The 21,931-nt window shown below is 51.6% G+C and overlaps 8 protein-coding genes across 8 annotated transcripts; 7 read left to right on the plus strand and 1 right to left on the minus strand.

The window, feature by feature from the left end:
* Positions 1 to 648: 648 nt before the first annotated feature.
* N7459_003127 (DMT family transporter) lies at positions 649 to 2,246 on the plus strand (the record flags this gene model as incomplete). Its single annotated transcript, XM_056942311.1, has 5 exons — positions 649 to 765; positions 843 to 1,193; positions 1,317 to 1,389; positions 1,452 to 1,873; positions 1,947 to 2,246. The coding sequence occupies 5 exons, from the start codon at positions 649 to 651 to the stop codon at positions 2,244 to 2,246; spliced, it is 1,263 nt and encodes a 420-aa protein (XP_056802194.1).
* A 716-nt stretch (positions 2,247 to 2,962) lies between these two features.
* Positions 2,963 to 4,165, minus strand: N7459_003128 (PH domain-containing protein; the record flags this gene model as incomplete). The annotated part of the gene is made up of 1 exon (XM_056942312.1): positions 2,963 to 4,165. The coding sequence occupies one exon, from the start codon at positions 4,163 to 4,165 to the stop codon at positions 2,963 to 2,965; it is 1,203 nt and encodes a 400-aa protein (XP_056802195.1).
* An 826-nt stretch (positions 4,166 to 4,991) lies between these two features.
* Positions 4,992 to 6,519, plus strand: N7459_003129 (RCC1 domain-containing protein; the record flags this gene model as incomplete). Its single annotated transcript, XM_056942313.1, has 3 exons — positions 4,992 to 5,031; positions 5,090 to 5,601; positions 5,659 to 6,519. 3 exons carry the CDS (start codon positions 4,992 to 4,994, stop codon positions 6,517 to 6,519), a joined length of 1,413 nt encoding a protein of 470 aa, XP_056802196.1.
* Positions 6,520 to 8,208: 1,689 nt separating this feature from the next.
* N7459_003130 (glycosyltransferase family 15 protein) lies at positions 8,209 to 9,962 on the plus strand (the record flags this gene model as incomplete). Its single annotated transcript, XM_056942314.1, has 5 exons — positions 8,209 to 8,480; positions 8,550 to 8,957; positions 9,013 to 9,099; positions 9,157 to 9,568; positions 9,621 to 9,962. The coding sequence occupies 5 exons, from the start codon at positions 8,209 to 8,211 to the stop codon at positions 9,960 to 9,962; spliced, it is 1,521 nt and encodes a 506-aa protein (XP_056802197.1).
* A 1,379-nt stretch (positions 9,963 to 11,341) lies between these two features.
* N7459_003131 (dynamin family protein) lies at positions 11,342 to 13,693 on the plus strand (the record flags this gene model as incomplete). Its single annotated transcript, XM_056942315.1, has 6 exons — positions 11,342 to 11,500; positions 11,852 to 11,999; positions 12,049 to 12,136; positions 12,275 to 12,316; positions 12,367 to 12,460; positions 12,509 to 13,693. The coding sequence occupies 6 exons, from the start codon at positions 11,342 to 11,344 to the stop codon at positions 13,691 to 13,693; spliced, it is 1,716 nt and encodes a 571-aa protein (XP_056802198.1).
* Positions 13,694 to 14,712: 1,019 nt separating this feature from the next.
* N7459_003132 (uncharacterized protein) lies at positions 14,713 to 17,259 on the plus strand (the record flags this gene model as incomplete). The annotated part of the gene is made up of 1 exon (XM_056942316.1): positions 14,713 to 17,259. One exon carries the CDS (start codon positions 14,713 to 14,715, stop codon positions 17,257 to 17,259), a length of 2,547 nt encoding a protein of 848 aa, XP_056802199.1.
* Positions 17,260 to 17,790: 531 nt separating this feature from the next.
* N7459_003133 (Ran GTPase-binding protein YRB1) lies at positions 17,791 to 18,878 on the plus strand (the record flags this gene model as incomplete). Its single annotated transcript, XM_056942317.1, has 4 exons — positions 17,791 to 18,069; positions 18,276 to 18,540; positions 18,616 to 18,744; positions 18,802 to 18,878. 4 exons carry the CDS (start codon positions 17,791 to 17,793, stop codon positions 18,876 to 18,878), a joined length of 750 nt encoding a protein of 249 aa, XP_056802200.1.
* Positions 18,879 to 20,064: 1,186 nt separating this feature from the next.
* Positions 20,065 to 21,558, plus strand: N7459_003134 (putative transcription initiation factor subunit (TAF30); the record flags this gene model as incomplete). The annotated part of the gene is made up of 7 exons (XM_056942318.1): positions 20,065 to 20,109; positions 20,277 to 20,317; positions 20,586 to 20,737; positions 20,835 to 20,977; positions 21,047 to 21,187; positions 21,242 to 21,362; positions 21,470 to 21,558. The coding sequence occupies 7 exons, from the start codon at positions 20,065 to 20,067 to the stop codon at positions 21,556 to 21,558; spliced, it is 732 nt and encodes a 243-aa protein (XP_056802201.1).
* Positions 21,559 to 21,931: the final 373 nt, after the last annotated feature.

A 21,931-nucleotide genomic window follows, 5' to 3' on the forward strand; every position in this document is an offset into this window, starting at 1 on the left:
CCTCGTGAGGTTTCTGCTTGTAGAGAAGGTCATCGGGTTGCTCTCTGGGACTTGTCTGTCGTGTCTGTAGATGTTCTTGGTTCTTCAATTCGGAATTTGTCGATTCGGGCGCGACAAGCAACTTGGTATGCTCTGATTTGAACCCTTTAATTGTCTGTGCATGTGCTTTTGGGGATTCGGCAATAATATTGTTGTTTAACTATTATTTGTCCACACTACACGACAAACCCCCTAGAATTTCATTACGCTCCAACTCAGACAGAGGTGAAACGAAGATGAAATGACGTCTTGAAGACGCAGAACACTAGTTATATGAAACACCGAGTACAGGGCCATCTCCGCAGGGTTGCAGTATATGGAGACCCCTGATAGGCGTGCCGGGGCCTTATCGCCGTTCCTCATTTGCACAGTGCTTGGCATCTCCGCCATCTGACCCCCATCTTTCCTGCCGGACAGGGAATTCCTGCGCGTGCGCTCCGAAGATCTCTGCGACGCGCCTCTTCATACTGTCACGCTGCCGATGCCCGTGCCCTTGTCCTAATCGGAAATACTGGCCAACTTCGAAGTTGACTGAACCCATTTAAGCCCCCACTATCCCTCGTTCGAAGTCCTCGTGACACGTCAGATACACGCCTTCAGCTTTTGACCATGGCTAGTGCCACCAAGCTTCAAGGCACAAGGATCGGGATGGCTCGGCGGACTTTGGGCATCAGCTTGCTCCTGCTTGTGGTGGTGTTGTGGACAACATCGAACTTCCTAGGAAGCGTACGCGCAATTACTCTCTGCGCCATGACAGGCAGTCTCGATTCACAGTTTCCGCTAACTCGATATACTCTCTGCAGACAATCTTTGCCGATAAAACCTTCCCAAAGCCCTTTTTCGTGACCTACCTCAACACCACACTTTTTACCTTGCCTCTAGTCGCCATTCTTATTAGCCGTATGTGGAACTTGTGGCGCTCTAATGAGCTGACAAAGATCAACTCGTTCCGCGGACTTCTACGACACCTCGACTCAGCAGATCCCAAGACTGAGGAGGAGAGTATCCTTCGTGGCGGGTCATTTGACGATGAGGTCCGTGGCCGTGATGAAATAGAACGTCAGCAGTATGCTCAGCCGGGAGCCAAGGGTTCAGATGTAAAGCTTGGTCTGAGAGCGACAGCAAAGCTGAGCTTCCAATTCTGTCTACTCTGGGTATGGATACTACCTTGATCACAAGGAACATGACGGTCAACTAACCTCTCGCAGTTTACTGTAGGTCATACTCAGGATACAATAGTCGAAAGAACCGCGATCGTCTAACTCTCGTTGGGACAGGCCAACTACTTTGCCATGGCATGCCTTCAATTTACAACAGTCGGGAGTACAACTATTCTGACATCCACCAGCGGTAAGGCCTTCTCTTAGATAGCTGCCAGTCCAGGCTCAGTGGTACTAATATCTCTCCAGGAGTTTGGACATTGGTCTTCGGTGCCATGATTGGCGTTGAAAAATTCACTGGACGCAAACTCCTCGGTGTCGTGGCCTCACTTGTGGGCATCATCCTGATCTCGCGTGTAGATCTTACCAAGCCCGACGCAGGCTCCGACGCCTCTGCGGCAGATAACAGCGAAGGATCATTCCCACACAAAAGCTCTGGTGAAATTGCCCTAGGTGATGCCATGGCTGCATTCAGCTCGATCATGTATGGTATCTACACGATCGTAATGAAAAAGCAAGTGGGTGACGAATCACGAGTCAACATGCCCATGTTCTTTGGCCTGGTTGGCCTCTTCAACCTTGTCCTGTTGTGGCCTGGATTCTTGATCCTGCACTGGACAGGTGTCGAGCCGTTTGAACTACCAGACACCAACCGTGTGTGGATGATTATCTTGGTATGGCCTGACCATCACAATTTCTGTCCGCTGATGTCCTGTCGCATGACTAATTTATCCCGTCCGATTCCAGTTCAACTCGCTTGCCTCGTTCATTTCTGACATCGCATGGGCTTATGCTATGCTCCTGACCACGCCACTAGTCGTGACCGTAGGTCTTAGCCTAACGATCCCTCTATCATTAGTGGGTCAGATCGTTTTGCAATCGCAGTATGCGTCTCCACTGTACTGGGTGGGCGCTGCAATTGTGTTCCTATCGTTCTTGGTCGTTAACCACGAAAGCAAGACCCAGGACGAAGCTGCTCCTGCTGGCGAGACGGAGAGGCCGCCGCCCGGGGAGTATGAAAGCATTCCTGCCGAGGAAATGCGCTGATTCCGGCGCTGCGGGCCCTTTTACCCTGATCATTTCTTTTACTTTTTATTATGTAGAGCGTCATCATTATGAGAATTCTGGCCACCATTGTTTCCATCTCTTTTGGTTATTAAATGCCTGGGGCTTTCTTCTTCCAATGAGTTTTTCAACTATAGACATAGCCATGCCAGACAAGATACAGCCAATGATTAGACATTGACATATCCTTGCAAGTCGCTGCTTTACATAGACGCCTTGAGAACCGGGTCTTTGGGAGTCTGCTGAAGCAGACACGAGTTCAAAATACTTGCCTCGAGAATTATTGGATTAAACGGTAATATAAATGAGTCTGTTCAGTAAATGAAAAAAATCAAGAGCCTCGCACAAAAGAGATCAAGAGAAGTAAATGAACACTCACTCCAGCCTGCCCGTCTGTGAATTGTGATAAATTGAACGCCTTCGTTGCTTCAACAATTCACCGCTAATCGTCATACTGACGCAAAGGAACCGTAAACAAGACACCGTCGACAACAAAGCCTGGGGTATATGATCGAAATGAGACAAAGAAACATGAATTGAAGCGATTGGAGAGGAATATTGAGGACAAGGTAGGCATAGTAGGATGACGAATGAGGAAGATTGGTGGATATGGTGGCAGTAAGGTAGAACAGGAGATTTGAGTGGGAGGGAAAGACGCATACGAAGATGCATGATGAGGTTTGTTTGCAAGCCAAGGGTTACGTCGCCGCGGCAGTAGTTGGCGTGGCCTCGAGTTTCTTGCGAGCCACAATGATGCTTTTCAAAGCGCCCAGCCAGCGGGCCAAAGACTCCTCATCCGGAGCACAGAGCCGATATGTTTTCTCCTCGGCGATAATCTGCAGACAGAAGGTCTTGGACCGCGACATAGGATCAACCTCGGCGGCATCATAAACGTGGGACATGGAGATGATCTTGATGGCCGAGTACTCCTGCTCATCTTTGTAGAAGGCCAGGCTTTTCGGCCGCAGTACGACCCAGAGTCGTTTCCACTGGCGCACCGTGCCTTTGATGCGCAGACCTTGTAGATATCCCTGGCAGACGACTCGTTCTGGGTCGCGCAGAATCCCCAGTTCCGACTGGCGGCTTATATCTCGCGGCAGGGTTGCGGATTTATCCTCCGGTGCCGATACGGACAGTGTGTGGATTGATGGCATCGAGCGCAGCCAGCTGTTGCGTGTTGGAGGAGATCCATCCGACAGCTCTGAATAGGAAGTGACCTCGTTGCCTGAGTAGTCCTGAGTATAGGGGGGTTTGCGGGTGCGGTCGCTCGGGGACAGTGTGTGGCCGAACTCGGGGGAGCTAGCGCGACCAGCTGCGTCATAGTCGGAGTGGTCGGTGGTGTCGTCGACAAGCTGTTTCTGGATTGCAGGTGGCACCTGTCGTTTGTTCAAAGCTAGGAAGGCCGCCTCGTCCTCGTCGCTGGGTGTTTCGGCGCGGATACGGTTGATCCACTCGTTTGCATCGCGTTCCGACGGCGCTTCGAAGCGATAGTTCTTGGAGGGGGTGAAAACCCCGAAGACGTGCTGGTGGTGGGAGCGTGGAGACTTGACCGGGGCAACGGCGGTCACTTCGGAGAGGGTGATAGAGACGCGAAGGCGGGTGGTTTCTTCGTCCTTGTAGACGGACAGGAGATTGGGGCGGAGGACCAGGTAGGCGGATTTCCACGAGGCCCGGAAGACATGCTTGTGTTTGACGCGACGAGAGACCTTTCCGGTTTTCAAGACGCGGTCGAACTCGAAGCTCCCGTTCTCATTGACGGGTGAGAAGGTGTCCAAGTTGACTTGGCCATTGCGAGGAAGTGGCGTCGAGCGCAGATGGGAGAGGCGATCGGGCACGGTGATGGCTGGGGATCTCTTGCCAGCTCCTTCGGAAGGGGAAGGACGAGCAAGCACTTGATTCATGACGCGGATGGTTACACATTTGACGGGAAGTTCTGGGCGGGCATGTCTAGATCATGGAGGAGAAAAGGGGGGAGCCCCGCGGTGTCATGCAACGGGACGATCATTGCCCATGAACCAAGAGGCAGATGAGCTGGGTCCCTCAATTTTAAACGGCAAATCGAGATGCAAGAGTCCAGGTCACATTGTGGCAATGGCAATCGACTAAGGAGGCGCACGCTACATGCTTGTAATACATAGTTTGGATACCACGCCCTCCCCCCACTGGTCGATCGCCTCCAAATGCTTGATTCTATATATAACGGTATGGACGAGGGCGTCTAATTCTTCCAGAGTAACATGGGACGATCAGGGTCCAGATCCCTTCAGGCCACATTTCCCATACGCGGCCTGTCTGTATTGTACGGTACGTACCGTGAAACTTTCACTTGCCCCGATTCCGGAACTTTCCCAATGCGGGTGCTGCCGCTTTAACCCAAGTGCGAAGTCGGGAGGTGCTTGTTATTTATTGATAGTAGTATACTTAGCATAGACAACATGGCTGACTACATACCGCTAACTATAATAAGAAGACTGCTACCTAGGTATTTTATATGTACGTATGTGTGGTTACATAAGCATGCTCCTCCACTCCAGCCCTGGAGGGCTGGAGGCAATCGCAACAACCAAGACGTCAGCGGCAAACCTGTCCACGGGTACCTAACCACAGTAATGATCACCAACACAGTTTGTTTACCCTTGGCAGTCGGAATATACTGCGAATCGTTTATATCAGATTTCCTTCCTCCTGGTCGCCGGTGGACTATCGGTTGAAGGCATTCCGGTCATCATGCCTGGTAAACGCCGCCCCAGTTCATCAAGCCAGCACGGTATATTTCTAGCTCTTAAATACTCCCTGCGCGTGGAGACTGACGAGCCACGTTGCAGAGCACTCCTCAGTTCAGAACCATGTGCCCACTCAACTACTCGACGTATATGTGTTCGGAACCAACTGCTATGGTGAACTGGGTTTGGGAGACCTGACAAAGAAATCGGAAATGCTGCGTCCTGTCCTCAATTCGAAATTAACCACTGAATCGGTCGGGATCGTCCACGTTGCCGTTGGTGGTGTTCATTCTGCAGCTCTCACTCATGACAACAAAATCTTGACATGGGGTGTCAATGATGAAGGGGCTTTGGCAAGAGATACAACACAGTTAAAGAAGGATGTTACGAACAATGCAAGGAAATCCAATGACGAAACTGAGCCGGGCGAAGAGAGTGACGACGACGACGATGACGACGACGAAGTGACACTCAATCTAGAAGAAGCCACTCCACTGCCAGTGAACCCTTCTGCATTCCCAAAGGGGACTATCTTCTCTCAGCTTGCGGCATCCGACAGTGCCACTTTTGCTCTATCAAAGGACGGTCGAGTCTATGGATGGGGCACCTTTCGAGTACGTCCAGCGGTTCCATGGTCCTCCATTTCCCTTCATTTTGACTGACAGCCGAAGGGAGCTAACGGGGGCATAGGGTTTTCCCCCGAAAGCAAGAAAGAACAGCGAGTGCCTGTCTCGATCCCTGGTCTTCGGGATGTCATCAAGATCGTTGCTGGTGCACAACACGTGCTCGCGCTGACCTCAAACGGGACGGTTTTCAGTTGGGGCTGTGATGAACAGCATCAACTTGGAAGGCGCCGAGCAAGTCGCTTCTACCAGCCACATCCTCTAGTTCCTGACCTGTGCGCTCTACCTTCTGGTATTCGGGATATTGGAGTGGGTCTATACCATTCCTTTGCTATCCAGAGGAACGGTAGTGTATATGCATGGGGCTCAAACAATTTCGGACAGACTGCTGTTCCTATGAGCGCTGGCCAGAATGATGCAATTGTAGCGTATCCGACTAAGGTCCGGAGCTTTCAAAAACATGCTGGGCTTTTATCGATATGCGGTGGAAAAGATCACAGCATGGCTATCACCGAGGGTGGTCAATGTCTGATTTGGGGTCGCATTGATAATAAGGCGCTTGGTATTGCCCTTGAAGACATGTCTGCGTCAGATATCATCTACGATGGGTATGGCAGGCCGCGCATACTGAAACAGCCTCACATTTTACCTGGCATTGACGACAAAGTAATATCCGCGACTGCAGGAACCGATCACTCCTTTGTTATCACCGAATCCGGGAAGGCCTATAGCTGGGGCTTTAACGCTCAAAGTCAGGCTGGGCAGCCCGGTTTTGATGAAGTGGAAACGCCTATGGTTCTCCACAGTAGGTATCTTGAAGGCAAAAGATTGGTTTCAGCAGCGGCAGGTGGCCAATTCAGCGTCGTGGCTGGGGAGCATCTGGCGAAGATGACTAGTTTCCCGAAGTAATCGGAGTTGTCTCGTTTTCCTTCGCAAAGGCCTTTAAAAGTGAATTTTTGCGTTTCCTTATACCCCAGGATGCTCCGGATACGACAGTAATGACATTCAACTTGACAATAGGCCATATGTACTTGGTCAACCCATTAGATCGCACTTAGGTAGTACAAATAGTCATTTTACTTATCACGCTTCTGAATTTGTTCACCTTTCGTTTCATGTGTGATAAAAGGGGATAAGAGATGAGCACCCTTATGAGAAGGGCAAGGCCAGCGATGAAGATATACAACTACATATGCAGGATGTACGAAGTAGGTACTGAGTACAGGATAACAGGCTAATCTTGTATTACTTGGCGTGGGTGGAGCCATGGAAATTGGCAAAGGACCCTGTCTCCCCCCTGCACGGTTCGGTATTTACCAGGGGAGAAGACTCGCACTGCTTGCGCTGCTGTAGCTCCTTATAAGTAGCCCCAGTCTAGATGGTTACCAGACATGTGCCTGATCGGAATGCCTATCACGGTCCATCAATGTACCCGTGGACAAGTTCTCGGGTAAAACGGTCCCTGAACTAGCTGGACCCTCAATCGTTATGCGCTAGTCCCTGCCACTGTGATGAACCAACCAAAAAAAGAATCACCACCAGCACATAGTTATGCACACATGAGCTCAAGCGACGAGTCTCGTCATCGTGGCCACAGGCAAGAATGAACAACGAATAATGAGCCGGAATTCCTTGCTGCCTGCGAGGACAATCCAATATGTACATCTGGAGGCGCTTCCGAGCAGAACCGATTAGTGGATCGGACCGCAGTTCATTAGGAATCGTACGGATCTTTATCTTCCTATACAGCCACGCGCAGCATAAGTGTTGGAGGGTCAGCTATGGTTCTCATGTTCGGTACACGCCTGTACAGCGTATCATCGCACAGCGCTACGCAGGGGAGCGGGCCAATGAACACAGAGCCGAAGAGAAAAGTCATGGATCTGAGAACGCAGCATTGATCCCTTGGCCCCTCAGGCCTCGAGAGACGCAGGAGGGGGATCGAGGCTCACCTAACAACCGATTCGACAAATAACCATAAAATCTAAAATGGCAGACACTCACCTGAAAAAGCAAAGTGAGAAACGAGAAGGAAAATCGGCCCAGATAGAAAATTACCCAGACGACGCGAATACCGGATTTCACGCCACGGCCCCGCCAGCCAGGGGAAAAAAACGGTCTCACGGTAACACGGGCCCAGCGACGCAGTGCGAAAGAGGCCACAACGCTTGCGCCTCCCTGGCCTTGGCAGACCTTCTCAACTCATCCCCATCCCCGACTTCCCTTCTCACTTGCTTATCCCCCCATTCTCCTCCATCTCATCGATGTCCACGGCCCTCCCCTGTGGCCCCCGTTGCTGAGGTCGTCTGTGCTACACCTTGCCCAATCTGCCCTATCTCTCTGGGACTGAGAAGGAAAGTTGGGGGGAGAAAGGAGGCATTCCTCCGGCCACTCGTTTTTGTCTCGTGAGATCCGATCGTCCCTTTTCAAGAGTATCTTCGGACAGATACTCTCGCCTCTACCGCTTCGCTCGAATCTTCTCCGATACTCACCTCCCGGATCGCGCGGCGGGGGGTCGACGACGATTTCTGGCACCGTGCTATCGCTCGGGTTTGATTTGACAATCGTGGGGTCCTAGACGCGTGCCCTGTCGCACCCATGAGTTTCATCCAGCGCATCACCAAGCGGCTGCCCAGCGCGCCGAGCCTCCCTTTGGACGATGACTCTCGCGAGAAGGGCCGCAGCTCGTCTCGATTCGCCTTCTTCCGGCGGCGCATTCGGTTGAAGGGCAACTCCTCCATCTCTATACCCCTGGGATTTGTTTTACTATTTCCATGCCTTGTAATTGTCTTCATTCTACTTCTATTCGTCCGACACCCTGCCTCTCCCGGGGGTATTCTAATTCCAGCGGGCACGCCCCCATCTATCCGGTTTGTCTTCCTCCGAACTTCTTGTCCTGGGGAGAAGTCAACCTATGACTGACTTGAGTCTCTCTACAGCAAAATCAGCGAAAAGCATGACAAGGTTTTCGCTACGGGCTGTATGCCTATCGACCCCGACGGGCCCAAGGGCCCACGTGCCAACGCCGCCTTCGTTGTTCTGGCCAGAAACAAGGAACTGGATGGTGTGATTCAGTCACTCAAGTCGATTGAGCGCCACTTTAATCGCTGGTTCCATTATCCATACGTTTTCCTAAACGATGGCGACTTCGACCAGGAGTTCCAGGACACCGTGAAGAACTACACCAGTGCCCCTGTGGAATTCGGCAAGATCGATAGTACTATGTGGGGATTCCCTGACTGGGTAGACCACGAGGTCGCTAAGGAAGGCATTCGGAAACAGGGTGATGCTGCCATCATGTACGGTGGCATGGAGAGTTATCACCATATGTGCCGTTTCTACTCTGGGTTCGTAGTCCCCGTCTGGTTGGAGTCTCGTCTACGGTATTGACTGAGTGAATAGGCATTTCTACAAGCATCCTCTTCTGATGAAGTACGAATGGTACTGGCGCTTGGAGCCCGAGATCAAGTACTTCTGTGATATTACCTAGTAAGGCCCCTTTTTTGTTCACAGGGGAATTTCGTCGGTTGCTTACCCCCAATACAGTGATCCCTTCATGAAGATGATTGAGGCGAACAAGACGTACGGTTTCACCATTGCTGTCAAGGAACTCCGTGAGACGGTTCCCAACATCTTTCGGTATGCCGCAGCTTACAAGCGCACGAACAACATCAAATCCAAGGGTCTGTGGGAGATGTTTTTGGAACGTCCAGCTGAGGAGGAGGTCCCGCCTGAGGGTGAGAAGAAGCAGGAGAAGCTGCCAGAAGAAATTTTGCAGTCCGAACCGGGCGACAACAATCTCGATGATATCGACCCTGAGGCTATGGAGGGTGAGAGCTACAATATGTGTCATTTCTGGAGTAACTTCGAGATTGCGCGCCTGGATTGGTTCCGGAGCAAGGAATACGAAGACTTCTTCCAGATGATGGATCGGAGTGGCGGATTCTGGATGGAACGGGTAAGCGTGCTTCCTTGACTGACTGCCTGCCTGAAAACTGACGTCTTTCCAGTGGGGCGATGCTCCTATTCATTCCCTCGCAGCCGGTGCTCTTCTTGCGCCGAGTGACATCCACTACTTCCGTGATTTCGGCTACCGGCATACTACGATCCAGCATTGCCCGGCCAATGCCCCCGCTCGTCAATTACCCCGTGAACCTTACCTCGAAAAGACCACTGAAGACGAGAAGAAACGGATTGAAGAAGATGAGTACTGGGCTACACCTGACCCAGTCAAGGAGAACGGTGTTGGCTGCCGATGCCGCTGTGATACCGACATTGTCGATGTCGAGGGCAAACAAGGCAGCTGCCTTGCTGAGTGGGTTGACGTGGCTGGCGGTTGGGCCTCACCATAAATGATCTGTCCACGTCTTAGTCGTTCCCAGCATCGTTTCTCATTGCCCGCTTGTCCATGCTTTTTCCCTTCAGCTCTGAGCATCACCTGGGCTTGCCCCTTGGGAGTTTTCCGCCGCTGAACTTGCACGTTGTGTTGGCCGGGGTTCCTTTCTGGGCGGCGTTCAACGGATCTGACGGCTTTTTTTAACTCGGAAGATGGCGTGACCATTTACATACTCCATGTTGACATATTCATCTAGCGTGCTGTCTGCGTCACTGGGATTGGCTGTGTGTTCTAATTCCTTTTCTCTTTTGGTCATTTGATGAAGAGAGGCAATCGTCTGGTCATCATGACCAGTGGCGAGCCAAGATTTCAGCCTCTCCGTCGCGGATGGTATATTTACCTGCCATCACGGCACTGTCATTCGGTCCTTTTCGCTCTCTCTCCGGTCCGCTCCAAGCGTTCACCTGGCCCCCGAGGAGTCACCAGAAATTACACCCCCGTTCCATTGACATACAGCCCAGTCTCAGTGATGGGGAGATCAACCCTGGTGTTGTGTGGGTGGGAACCTGGGAAGAACGACATCCAATTCCGTCGCCTTGTTTTTTTGTTTTGTTTCTTTTCCATTTTCTTCCCACTATTTGTCACTACTACTAAACACCTCGTCTCTTTTCTCGTTTCTTCCCAGTTCCCTGAATACCTGCACACGTTTGTGATTGACTTTCCAGCATGCATTCATGAAATGTACATACCTTGTTTCCCCCTCCAACCATTCATAGCCCGGTGGTACATGACCTCGGGTCTCTCCCCCTCGCATTTCCCTCTAAACCTCGCAAATACCAGTTTGAGCATGGCTGTCTATAGAGTATGGAATAATCACCCGGTCGATTACGCAAAGAATGAGATCAGTATAATGCATTCTTGTTGTTTTCTTTTACAGGATATCGTCTCTGGATCTAGAACTGCTATAAGCACCCTGACTGCCTTGGTCTTACAATCGAATTATCAGCCCCGTTTTTGTTTATGCAGTCAAAAGATTGACTCGTGCGGCAATTGGGGATAGCTTTGTCAACTTCTCCATGACAGAAAAAACAAACTGCGCTTCAAAATCAAATTCAGAATTAAGTCCTGAGGGGGTTTCAATAATATCATGTTGAACAGTTCTTGTGTGCTCCGTTTTCTCGTGCCTATTAATATCACAACAATTCGCAGAGTGCTCATCCCTCCCTCGCCCACCCGATCAGCCTTACTGCCTTCTTCCTTTTCTCATCCTCGTCTTCTCATTTTTCCACCTTGAAACTCCTCTATCCTACCTCCCAACCATCCCCTGTACCACCCCGCCCTTCTCATCTTCATACCAGCCTACTTCCTCGCAAGTCTTGACCAGTCTTTTCAAAGATGACCACAAAACCAGGTATCGACCTTTCGACCACTAAGGGCATAGAAAACGAATCGCGGGTGCGACTGCTGGAGACAATCGACCACCTGCGAGAGCTAGGAATCAGTGATGACAAAGTCTCACTTCCCCAGGTCGGAGCTCTCCTAACATATGGCCGTGTATATACTAATAGTGTCCAGCTCGTGGTCGTGGGCGATCAATCTAGTGGGAAAATCGTCCGTGCTAGAAGCACTAACCAGCCTCCCATTTCCAGTGGCCAGCGATCTATGCACTAGGTTTGCAATCCAAATAGTGCTTCGTCGAGCTCCAGCTCAGCAAGCGGCGGTGATCATCACGATCACACCAGGCCCAAATTCGAGCAAAGACGAGCATGCAAAGAGACGCCTCAAAGATTTTAAACGAGTCATCATAGCGAGCGAGTTCGGATCCCAGTATTTCAAGGCCATTTTTGACGAAGCATGTGACGGAACGACCCCCTATAAAGGACTACAACGCTAACTACAGATTAGGCTGCCGAGCTCATGGGACTTCCTGGGTCCAAGACAACGGAGTTAGAGAATCTTGACAAATGGTTTTCCGAAGACATGTTGAAAATAGAGCTTTTGAGACCTGATCATCCCCACCTCAGCTTTGTCGATGCCCCTGGCTTGTTCCATAGTATAAAAACCATTTTCTTCTCGTTAATATACGCTGACATAGGATTAAGATCCTACGAAGTTTCAAACGGAAGAGGACCGCACCATCATCCGGTCCTTGATCCAGAGATATGTCACGGACAAGCGGACCATTATCTTGTGAGTGGCAGTATTATCTTTCCCATGGGTTGAGATGGTGGTTCTGCATGAGCCTATCTCAACCCCAGCTGTTCTGTTTTTATACCTTCCTCCTAGTCCACCCTTGCTCTGCTTCTGCTAACTATGTTGGGTGACAAGAGCGGTCATGGATGCAACGAATAATCTTGCCAATCAAGAAGTGTACGTTCAGTGCAAAATTTATTGATCCCGGGAAATTAATGAGCCCACAGATCTGCCATGGCCCGAGGAGCTGACCCCTATGGGAAGCGTACTGTTGGCATCATCACAAAGTGTGACGCAGTTATACCCGGGGACGAACTCGGGGTTGGTCCTTCCATATCCATAGTATTAACGTCACTAACCCATTGAAAGGTGCTGAAAATCGCCAAAAACCAAGTGGAGAACCTCACACACGGCTGGTTTGCTGTGAGGAATCGTTCAACCAGAGAGATCCAAGAAGGTGTCACGATTGAAAATCGACATAGGAAAGAAGACGAGTTTTTCTCCACGCAAAAGCCTTGGACAGAGCTCGACAAAGACCACGTTGGAATTGCAGCTCTCAAACTATTCTTGGGATCTCTCCTGTATGACCACATCCGTTCCGAGTTTTCTGATGTCATCGCAGACATTGAAAATGGGTTATTGGAGGCCCAAACCGAGCAGAATAGGCTTGGCCCCTGTCGCCAGAACCCATCCGACCAAAGACGGTATTTGACACGCATCGCGACCACTTATCAGAATGAAGTGGGCAAGGCATTGAGTGGGAACTACGACGCTTCTTTGGATTCGCGAAGCCCGTTGAAACTTCGCATGCATTTACGGAAGTACGGGGATCAATTTGCGGAGTCGATGTTGAACAATGGACATGCCAGACCGTTCTGCATGACCAGTGGTAAACAAAATGTCATTGATCCTGCGTACCAGAGACGGCCCGAGACTGGTGTAGAGGGAGCATATGAAGAGGGGGATGATGAAGAGGATGAAGAGGATGAAGAGGATGAAGAGGATGAAGAGGATGAAGAGGATGAAGAGGATGAAGAGGATGAAGAGGATGAAGAGGATGAAGAGGATGAAGTGGATGAAGTGGAGGGGGACGAAGACATCTACGACTGGATCCGATGCCACTACCGTGATTGTCGGGGGGCTGAACTTCCGGGGAAGATTAACCCATCGGTGCTGGAGAGTTTATTCCGCCAGCAATCTCAGCCATGGGAATCCATTGCATCTGAATATCTCAGAAAGGTCACGTCAGCAGTACTCGCCTACAACAAAGAAGTCATGGAGACCCTTATCCCGGATGAGGAGGCGAGGCGGAACCTCATGGATTACCTCCGTCCATTTGAGAAGCAAGCACACCATAATGCCTCGGAGCAGCTTTTGAAGATTCTCAATGACGAGCGCGGAGGCATTTTACAGACCGTGAATCACTACTTTGCGGATACCCTGTCATCAATTCGTCAAGATCGAGTTCTGGGACGGCTGAAAAACGCTGGATTCCGTGATAATGCCCGTTTCGAGATGCGCAAGATTTTGACGGGTGTTCATCTCAGCAACTAAGATCAAGCAGTTTTCGACATTCATGACACACTCAAAGCCTATCACCAAGTGGCTTTAAAGCGGTTTACCGACAACGTGATTATACAAGTCATGGAGCGGTGTCTATTAGGGGAGGCTGGGCCTGTGAGAACTCTGTCTCCGAGCTTTATTGGGGATCTGAACGAGGCTCAGCTGAAACAGATTGTCAATGAGAATCTGGCGACAGTCAATAAGAGAAAGGATGTTGATGCTAGAGTGGCACGATTCCAAGAGGCTGTGGCTATGGCGAAGGAAGGTATGATGGAGCTTTGCTGACCACCGGTTGAAGGGATTTGCCTTTCGCTTTGCCTAAATAAGCGCAAGAACAGAAAGCCAGGAATGTTTCATCAAATTTACCCTTAGCACCAGATTTTGTATCTCAAGTCCCACTGTAGTATATAAGTGGAGGCGTGGTTGCCCGCGATCGTGTGGGGCCGCTAGTGGAGTTTGGCGCTGCTTATCGGCGATGTATATAGTTGAGGCAGACAAGGTCAACCGAGGACTTAGAAGGGGGATGAGATCGACCAGCGGATGAAGCACTGGAGTCCTTTCGAGGCCGACAATACTCTCGGAAGTAACTATGGGACTTGCTACCGCAGTAGGGTACCACGGCCACGCAGGGCCAAGTCGATCACCATGTGGCACGTCAACCGGTCGTGCTTATCGCAACGGCCCAAGCATGCATTTGGTTCTCCCCCCTCTTTTTCCCTGGAAGTTCGCTGCAGCCTGACACCGGTTCACCTGGAATTCAACTTCGATTTTTTTCTTTGTCTTCCCCTTCCCATCTTCGCCTTCATCCTCATCCTCAACCCTGAGTCAGCCCAGCAGGCACCTGACGCTTTACTCAACCACCCCCGCGCCAGACCCACTTGGGGGCACATTCCGCTTCCTATCATCCATCGCCCTTGTATGTTGTCTCCCTCCCTTTTCCTCTTCTTCCCCTCCTTGGTTCGTCTTTCTTTGCCAGCTTTCGACTCACCCTATGACCTCCACCGCAAGACATGTCTGACGCCCCAGAACCCCCCAGGCGTCCGACCAGCGCCCATACTGCGCACCTCCAGTACCCGACGCTCCCGCCGCTGTCGGCTTCTGTAGAGGAGTGGTTATCCCGCTCCCGACCAACCAACATGACGTCAGATCGATCCGTTGAGCCTTTACCCAAATCCCTGAGCGATAGCTGGGCGACACTGAGCGTGTCCGATATTCACTCCGAGGATGGAAATCACTCCGAGCAGACCGATGTGGGGTCGTTGATCGACCAGACCACCCCCGACGATGTAGCGAGCCTGGATGGGCGCTACAGTAGCAGCGAGGCTGAGGCTCCAGATGACGAGGATCCTCGGGAAGCCGAAGAGGAAGAGGAGGAAGAAGATCGAGACGAGATCCAGAGCACCGCCGAATCCCAGCCGTTTCCAACACTCTTCTCCCAAGGCGGAGCCGCCATCGACGACAGCAATCTCACCACGAGAACGGCGCTCCGCCAGTCGGTCGACTCCATCGAGTTCGTGGAACCAGAGAAATGGCCCGAAATGGAGAGAGTGGAACTCAAGCATACCATCCGTATCTTTGAGGATGCGGCGGCTTCGGAGTTGTTGAGCCGGCTACCGTACACCCCGACCGACTCGATCCTCATGGCGACGGTGCAGCAAACGATGACCAAGAAAAGCCTCGGCCTCAACAACCCCTTCCGCGTGCTCTACATCGGACAGCCTGATTTCCGGAATATCGTCCTGGACAAGATCGGTGATGTCTTGGTATCAAGCTCCTGTGCCGGATCACAGACCAGCTCCGCCGAATCATCGCGGTACCATGTCGTGCCGACTTCCTTTGGAGCCGGAGCCGTACCCAACTTTGCGGAGCTTCTTCCTATCGACGTTCAGCTCGTGGTGGACGAGTGTGTGGAGGCCACTCTGAAGTCTCACCTCCACCAGCCCAACACGTTGGATTTGACATTCAAGAACCGAGCCTCCTGTCGGTCATGGTGGGATGGAGACAAATACCATGTCTCTTCGACTTCAGAATGGACACTGCCAGATATGGCTATCGTGTTTGTGTCCGGTCACGATGAAGAAGCTGCTGTACGAACCCAGCGCCTTACTCATGCCTTCTTGGAGCGGCATGGAATCCCAGCGATGGTGATCTCAGAGGAGTCACTCTGGGGAAGCACCAGAGACGTCATTCCGTTGAACCATAACAGCCTCCACATGTGTCTAGAGTCTCGAAACCCGCAAACTGGGGAGACAGCAGTGCTCAAACGCTACCCTATCGATTTGAAGACCTTTGAGAGCATCGCCCCTAGTCAACTCAATAGAAACCTGGCCTCACTCATCCAGCTTTATCCCAAGAAAGCGCACAAAGTCACTATTGAATCACCGAAGCCAACAGAGCAGTTCTTGACCACTGACCCCGAGAAGTATCCACGAAACTGGATTCCACCCATATACGCTGAACGGGCCCAAGGCTTGGGCCCCATTCTGCGTCTGGTCACGCTGACCCTTATCTCGGCCATTGCACTGACTATTGGATATGCAGCCGTGAAGACTGTGGTTCTCTTCCTTGCTCAGTTGGTGGCAGGGTCAGCTTTGTCCCATAGACTCTCTCCCACAGCAACGCCGGTTCTCCCGACAACTGCCTTAACCCTGGAAGGTTTGAGACAGACTTCACTTTCCATTCGACCCTCAGGCCAGTTGGGGTTGCTAAATGACCAGCAATCTGGCTGTTCCCTCTGTTCTCTTATGGAACAAGCCACAGGGCTCAGAACCACTACCTCGAGCTCATCTGGAAGTCCACATGCCTTCGAAATTCAAGTTCTTGGCGACTGCCATGTCGTCATCAAGCCTCCGCTCATGTGTGCTTCTTCCAAAAAGCAACCACGATTCAATGTCAGTGTTCACCGTTATGACAAAACTCTCCCCCATGAGCTCTCTCAACTGTTTGATGGTGTCTACACGTTAAGACTAGACCGTGAAGAGGCATATGGGCCGGTCAATATCACGGTCATGGCCACCGCAAAGTCGAAGCCATACATCTTCCAGACCACCGCTGTGGATTTTGGTACCCCATGGCTGAAAATCTCCAACTGGAGACGTGCGGCACGGATAGTCTCTTCGCGCCTCACAAAAGAGTTGCAGACAGCCCAAACCGGCTTGACTGAGGTGTACGGCCGGTTGTCTACTGATCTACAAGTTGCGATGGGCGACGTGGTCAAGAGCTCGCATTATCTACGCCGCGACGCAGAAACTCTTCGTGATAGCCTTCATTCCCGAGATAGCGTTCTGTCGCGGTCGAAACAGCTCTCAGAGGTCATCACGCGCAATGCCCTTCAGCGGTTCCAATCTGCTTCCTCTTTATTGCACAGCCGTTCCGTTCGGGTCAACCAGGAAGCCAAGGAGCTTGTCAGTAGTGCATGGAGCCGGTTGGGAAACTCCGCCGGACAACTCGACCTGGCCTCCATGATGGACCGGGCTCAAACTCGCGCACGTCACGTTGTGGGGAACCGGGGTAAGAAGGACTCTACTCGCCTAGGAAAGAAAGGCAGTAACTGCTAAACGAATCATATCTCTCTTCTCTTTGCTTTATGCTTGATTCGTTTTGGCCAATGATGGGATCTTTGTTTATGGCGATTAGGATGGGTGGGATAGGAACTCGGAATGGGCTCATACTAGTATTCAACACGGAGGTGCAAATGCAATTGCTTTTTTCTTTTACGATCTATCTCCGGTTCTGTTTCTCTCTTTTGTCATTATTTCTAGCTGCTCAGGCTTTGTTCAAGGCCTCCGTGAATGCTGGAATTTCCGCCGGTTTGTATGCACCAATACCTACAGTCAGTATACTAGCACAAACCCCTCGCGTTCGCCCAAACAAATACTACTTCGTAATAGCAGTGAATGGGCCCCAAGGCGGTGGCAATTTTCTGCCCACGCGCACCCAAACTATTGATTTTTCCCCCCTCATTGTCCCTCCCGAATCAACAAACCCAATTCTTCCTCTCGTATCTACCCTGATTTCAGTGGCCGATCGCCTTCCTTCGCCTGCTATCCCCTTTTTCTTCTGCAAGACACCCCATTCGTCTATTCGCCATGTCTGACGTCGCGGAGACCAAGCCCGACCCCACCACCACGGCTCCTGAGGAGCAGAAGCCCGAGACCACCGCCACCGGTGAGGGCGAGAAGAGCGTCACAGAGGCTGTCACCGAGACCGCCAAGGATGCTGCTGAGACCACCAAGGATGCTGCTGCGAAGACCTCCGACAGCGTGTTCTCTATGTTCGGCGGTGGCCCCAAAAAGGAGAAGAAGGAGGAGCCCGAGGAGCCCGCGGACGAGCCCTCTGGCTCTTCTAAGGCCCAGAAGGGCGAGGAAGTGAGTCAAAAACCTCCAATGAATTCGATGCTTGTGGGGACCTTGAGGCAGGTTTGTATGGGCAGTCTACCCCCAGACGCGGGGTGGTGTTGTTCACGACCCCGCGTATTGTGTGGTCCATGGAAAAACCGAGGTCTTGACCTGCTTGAGCCCAAAATGCATTACGCGATGTTACCATGTCAGTGCTAACTCATCTTCTCAAACAGCAGGATGAGGAGGCTCCTGAGTCCCCTGAAGTTCACTTCGAGCCCGTGATCCGCCTGACCGAGAAGGTGGAGACCAAGACCAACGAGGAGCTGGAGGAGCAGGCATTCAAGATGCGCGCCAAGCTGTTCAAGTTCGACCGCGAGAGCAAGGAGTGGAAGGAGCGTGGTACCGGTGACGTTCGGTTGCTGAAGCACAAGGAGAACCAGAAGACTCGTCTGGTCATGCGCCGGGACAAGACCCTCAAGGTTTGCGCCAACCACTACAGTAAGTGGACGGTCTGCGACGTGCATAGGCACGAACAGGATTGCGAGCATGAACAAACGGCTGACGGAATGACAGTTGTCCCCGACATGAAGTTGAGCCCCAACGTCGGCAGTGACCGCAGCTGGGTGTGGAATGCTGCCGCCGATGTCAGTGAGGGTGAGCCGGAGGCTCAGACTCTGGCTATCCGTTTTGCCAACAGCGAAAGTGAGTTGGCGCGCCCATCATGAATCTGTGAGGGCCGTGGCTAATTTGATCCTACAGACGCCAACCTCTTCAAGGAGGCTTTCGAAAAGGCCCAGCAGGAGAACGAGAAGCTCTTCGGTGCCTCCGAGCAGTAAACACTCGGTGCGACTCCCCTTTTCTCGCTCCATCCCAAGGGTAAAGGGCTGCACGAATCCCGAAATCGTGGCGGCCGTCACTGTGGACCATATGAATTTGGCTCTCTCGAACTCCCCCTTACCAACCACGTCTCTTATTCTTGATATCGTTCCACCCCAAATCCCCATCCCCGTCCACATCTCACTATTTCCCCTTTTCCATACGACGCAACGAGCGAGGCAGTAGTGATGAAGATGCTGCTCGCACAGCTATCGTGATGCAATTTACGAAACGGAGGGCAGTTTTCTGAAGTTTTTGGTCCCGCAGTTGGCAGTAGATAGACAATTTTCCATCGAATATACACCCTGCACATCACCTTGGCTTGTTCTCTTGAGGCATGGCATGTAGAAGAGGACCCCATAGGACTTCCAAGGCTATCTCTTCTGGCCGTAGTGCAAGGCTTCCTCGGTAACCCTTGAGCAGTCTTCTTCCACGGGCCGTCAGCGACGCAAGTTGTTGCCGTTGCTCTCCGTCCAGGCCGGTCTACACTCCAGACCCCCCTCCTACTTCATCGCTTTCTGTCCCTCCTTTCGCTCACAGCACTCTCCTTTTCTCCCAATAATCTCTTTGCTCGCTTGGCGCATCATCATCTCCCCCCCCTCCTAAACCCACGAAAGAGCTCCAGGCTGATCTCGAGCTTGGTCCCAGCCTCCCCGGCTAAAGAGGGCATCTTTTCTTTCCTCATCACGCTTACATTCTTTTTCCAGCACTGGCCCGTTTGGAGATTTTATGAAACAGATCTAAATCGCCGCTTGAACGAGCACCACCGGGGTGGGCGATTGAGGCGTGCGACAGGCGGTCTCTGGGCTGTTCGGCGGTCTCTGCAGCGGTCTCAGTGCCTCTCCGACCTTCCATTCCTCCCCACTCCCGCCCGCCTCTACTGCTTTTCTCTCTTCACCACGGACCCCTTCGATGCCTGCGCTGTTGGCAGGTATATACCGTTTTTGATATTCTTGGAACCTTCCGCAATCCATCTCTCACTCTCATCCGCCGCGATTGGGAGCAAAACGCGACTGGCGCGTCTCGACCTTTGAATCTTGCGCAAACCATTTCTCCGAACCCTGCTGTCGCGTCCTCGCTGCGCCTCCCTTCTCACGTCTTCGAAGCTCCCGTGGACCGAGATATCTTGCCTATCTTACACTCACCATGCCTGACGTGAGTCTTGCCCTCGATGATCCTGTGGTCGTGGCGGTGCGGAGGGAACCTGCCTCTCCGCACGCCAGACGCTCGCTGGTCGATTTAGTCACAATTGGGAAATCGATTGGTCTCTCAATTGGACTATCGATCGAGATTATACGCGCTGGTTCTTAGTGGGAAGCCTTGGACCATTGAATGCTAATGCATATTCTGTGTTTCAGGTCAAGCGAACCGTTCGGCTCATCACTGAGCAACACATCATGTACGTCCTCGACACCCTGTCTCCCTTCCCCCAATATGGTGCGAGAGATGAAACGGACATTTGCTTCATGCACCGGGTGTTTATATCGGCACCCCGGGCTGAGCCAAGGACTCTTGTCTCGTTTGAAGCACACGCCCGTGGGCCCAGCTAGGAATGGGCGAGCGCATGCCTCACGTCCACTCTGCTTTGCTCCGCACCCTCGTCTCCATTCAGTATCATTCATTTTAGCCATGCTCATTAGCTGATATCACGTTCTTTTTCTGTACAGCGATAAGCCCTCCGAGGTCGAAGGCTTCCCTCAGCGCTCCTGGTCGATCGAGGTCTGGCTCGTCAACGATAAAGGAGAGCAGATTCCGGCCAACCTCTTTGATAAAGTGACCTATCACTTGCACCCTAGTTTCGGGTCTCGCGCAACGCAGTGTAAGTTTCTTTGTGTCACTGGTCTTCGGTCTGTCAGATCGACAACCTCGACTACGACATTTGTCAATGAGAACTGTTGCTGATTATCCATCTACAGCCTTCAAGAATCCCCCATTCCGCATTCAAGAAGAGGGTTGGGGTGAATTTGACATGCAAATTGAGTTCACGGCCGACAAGGCGCACATCATTCAACATGACCTCAACTTTTTACAGGAGCGATATGAGTCGAAACATGTGATTGTAAGTTGAACCGCCTTGGTGTCAATTGACTTTTAATTTCTGACAAGCTTCCTTGGGGGCTCATGACAGACTTTCAAAAACCCCAAACCCGCCTTTCTTGCCCAGTTACGGGAGTCTGGCCCCGTCCCCGGTGACGAGAACGGCATGAAGTCCAAGCGTTCTGCAGTTGGTGAAGAGAGCGCCAAGAAGAAGAAGCGCACTGAGAAGAACGTAAGGATGACCTGAGCTAAATCTAGATGGTGCTTGAAGCTGACATCCTCCTAGGTCGACATGGACAAGCTTGCCGATGGCCTGCAGAAATTGAACGAGGACGACCTGTTGCAGGTCGTCCAGATGGTTCACGACAACAAGGCACCGGATTCGTATACCAAGAATGACATTGAGAGTAAGTGGCTCCCTTGGTCGCTTTTCATTAGTCTCCTTCAGACTCCAACATGTTGACCTTTCTCCGTCTCAACCCACATCAACTAACACCCGATACTTCATCTCTAGTGGGCGAGTTCCATGTGGATTTGTACACTCTGCCGGACACGCTCATCAAAATGCTTTGGGATTTCGCGGCGGAGAGGGGAGCCCTGTAACTCGGCAGTTCTCCAGCAAGATTTCATTTACATTCATGCCTCTTGGTCCATTTGCACAAGCCTGGACTCTGATTTGTATCCCCGTTTCCTTTGATTTTCCTTTTGCTTTCCTTTTTCCTAATAAGTCTCTTTTTCCATCGGCTTCCCTCCTTTCACGATCTGAGGAGTTCCTGGGCTCTCAAGGAGATATTGGTCGGGTCTTTGATTCCGCGTCGTCCTCTGTCCTTTCGTAAATTCTGATCTTGATCTTGATTTTGGCATCCAAATAAGCAAGCCGGACTGGAAAAGTGAGGTATACTACATAAAGGGCGAGGCGGGCCTCTGAATCCTGATATTAAAACTCCGCTATGTGTTTTCTTGGGTTCTCTCTTCT

This window comes from Penicillium hispanicum, assembly GCF_028827665.1.
Source record: "Penicillium hispanicum strain IBT 35686 chromosome Unknown utg000003l_segment0_segment0, whole genome shotgun sequence".
NCBI lineage: Eukaryota > Fungi > Ascomycota > Eurotiomycetes > Eurotiales > Aspergillaceae > Penicillium > Penicillium hispanicum.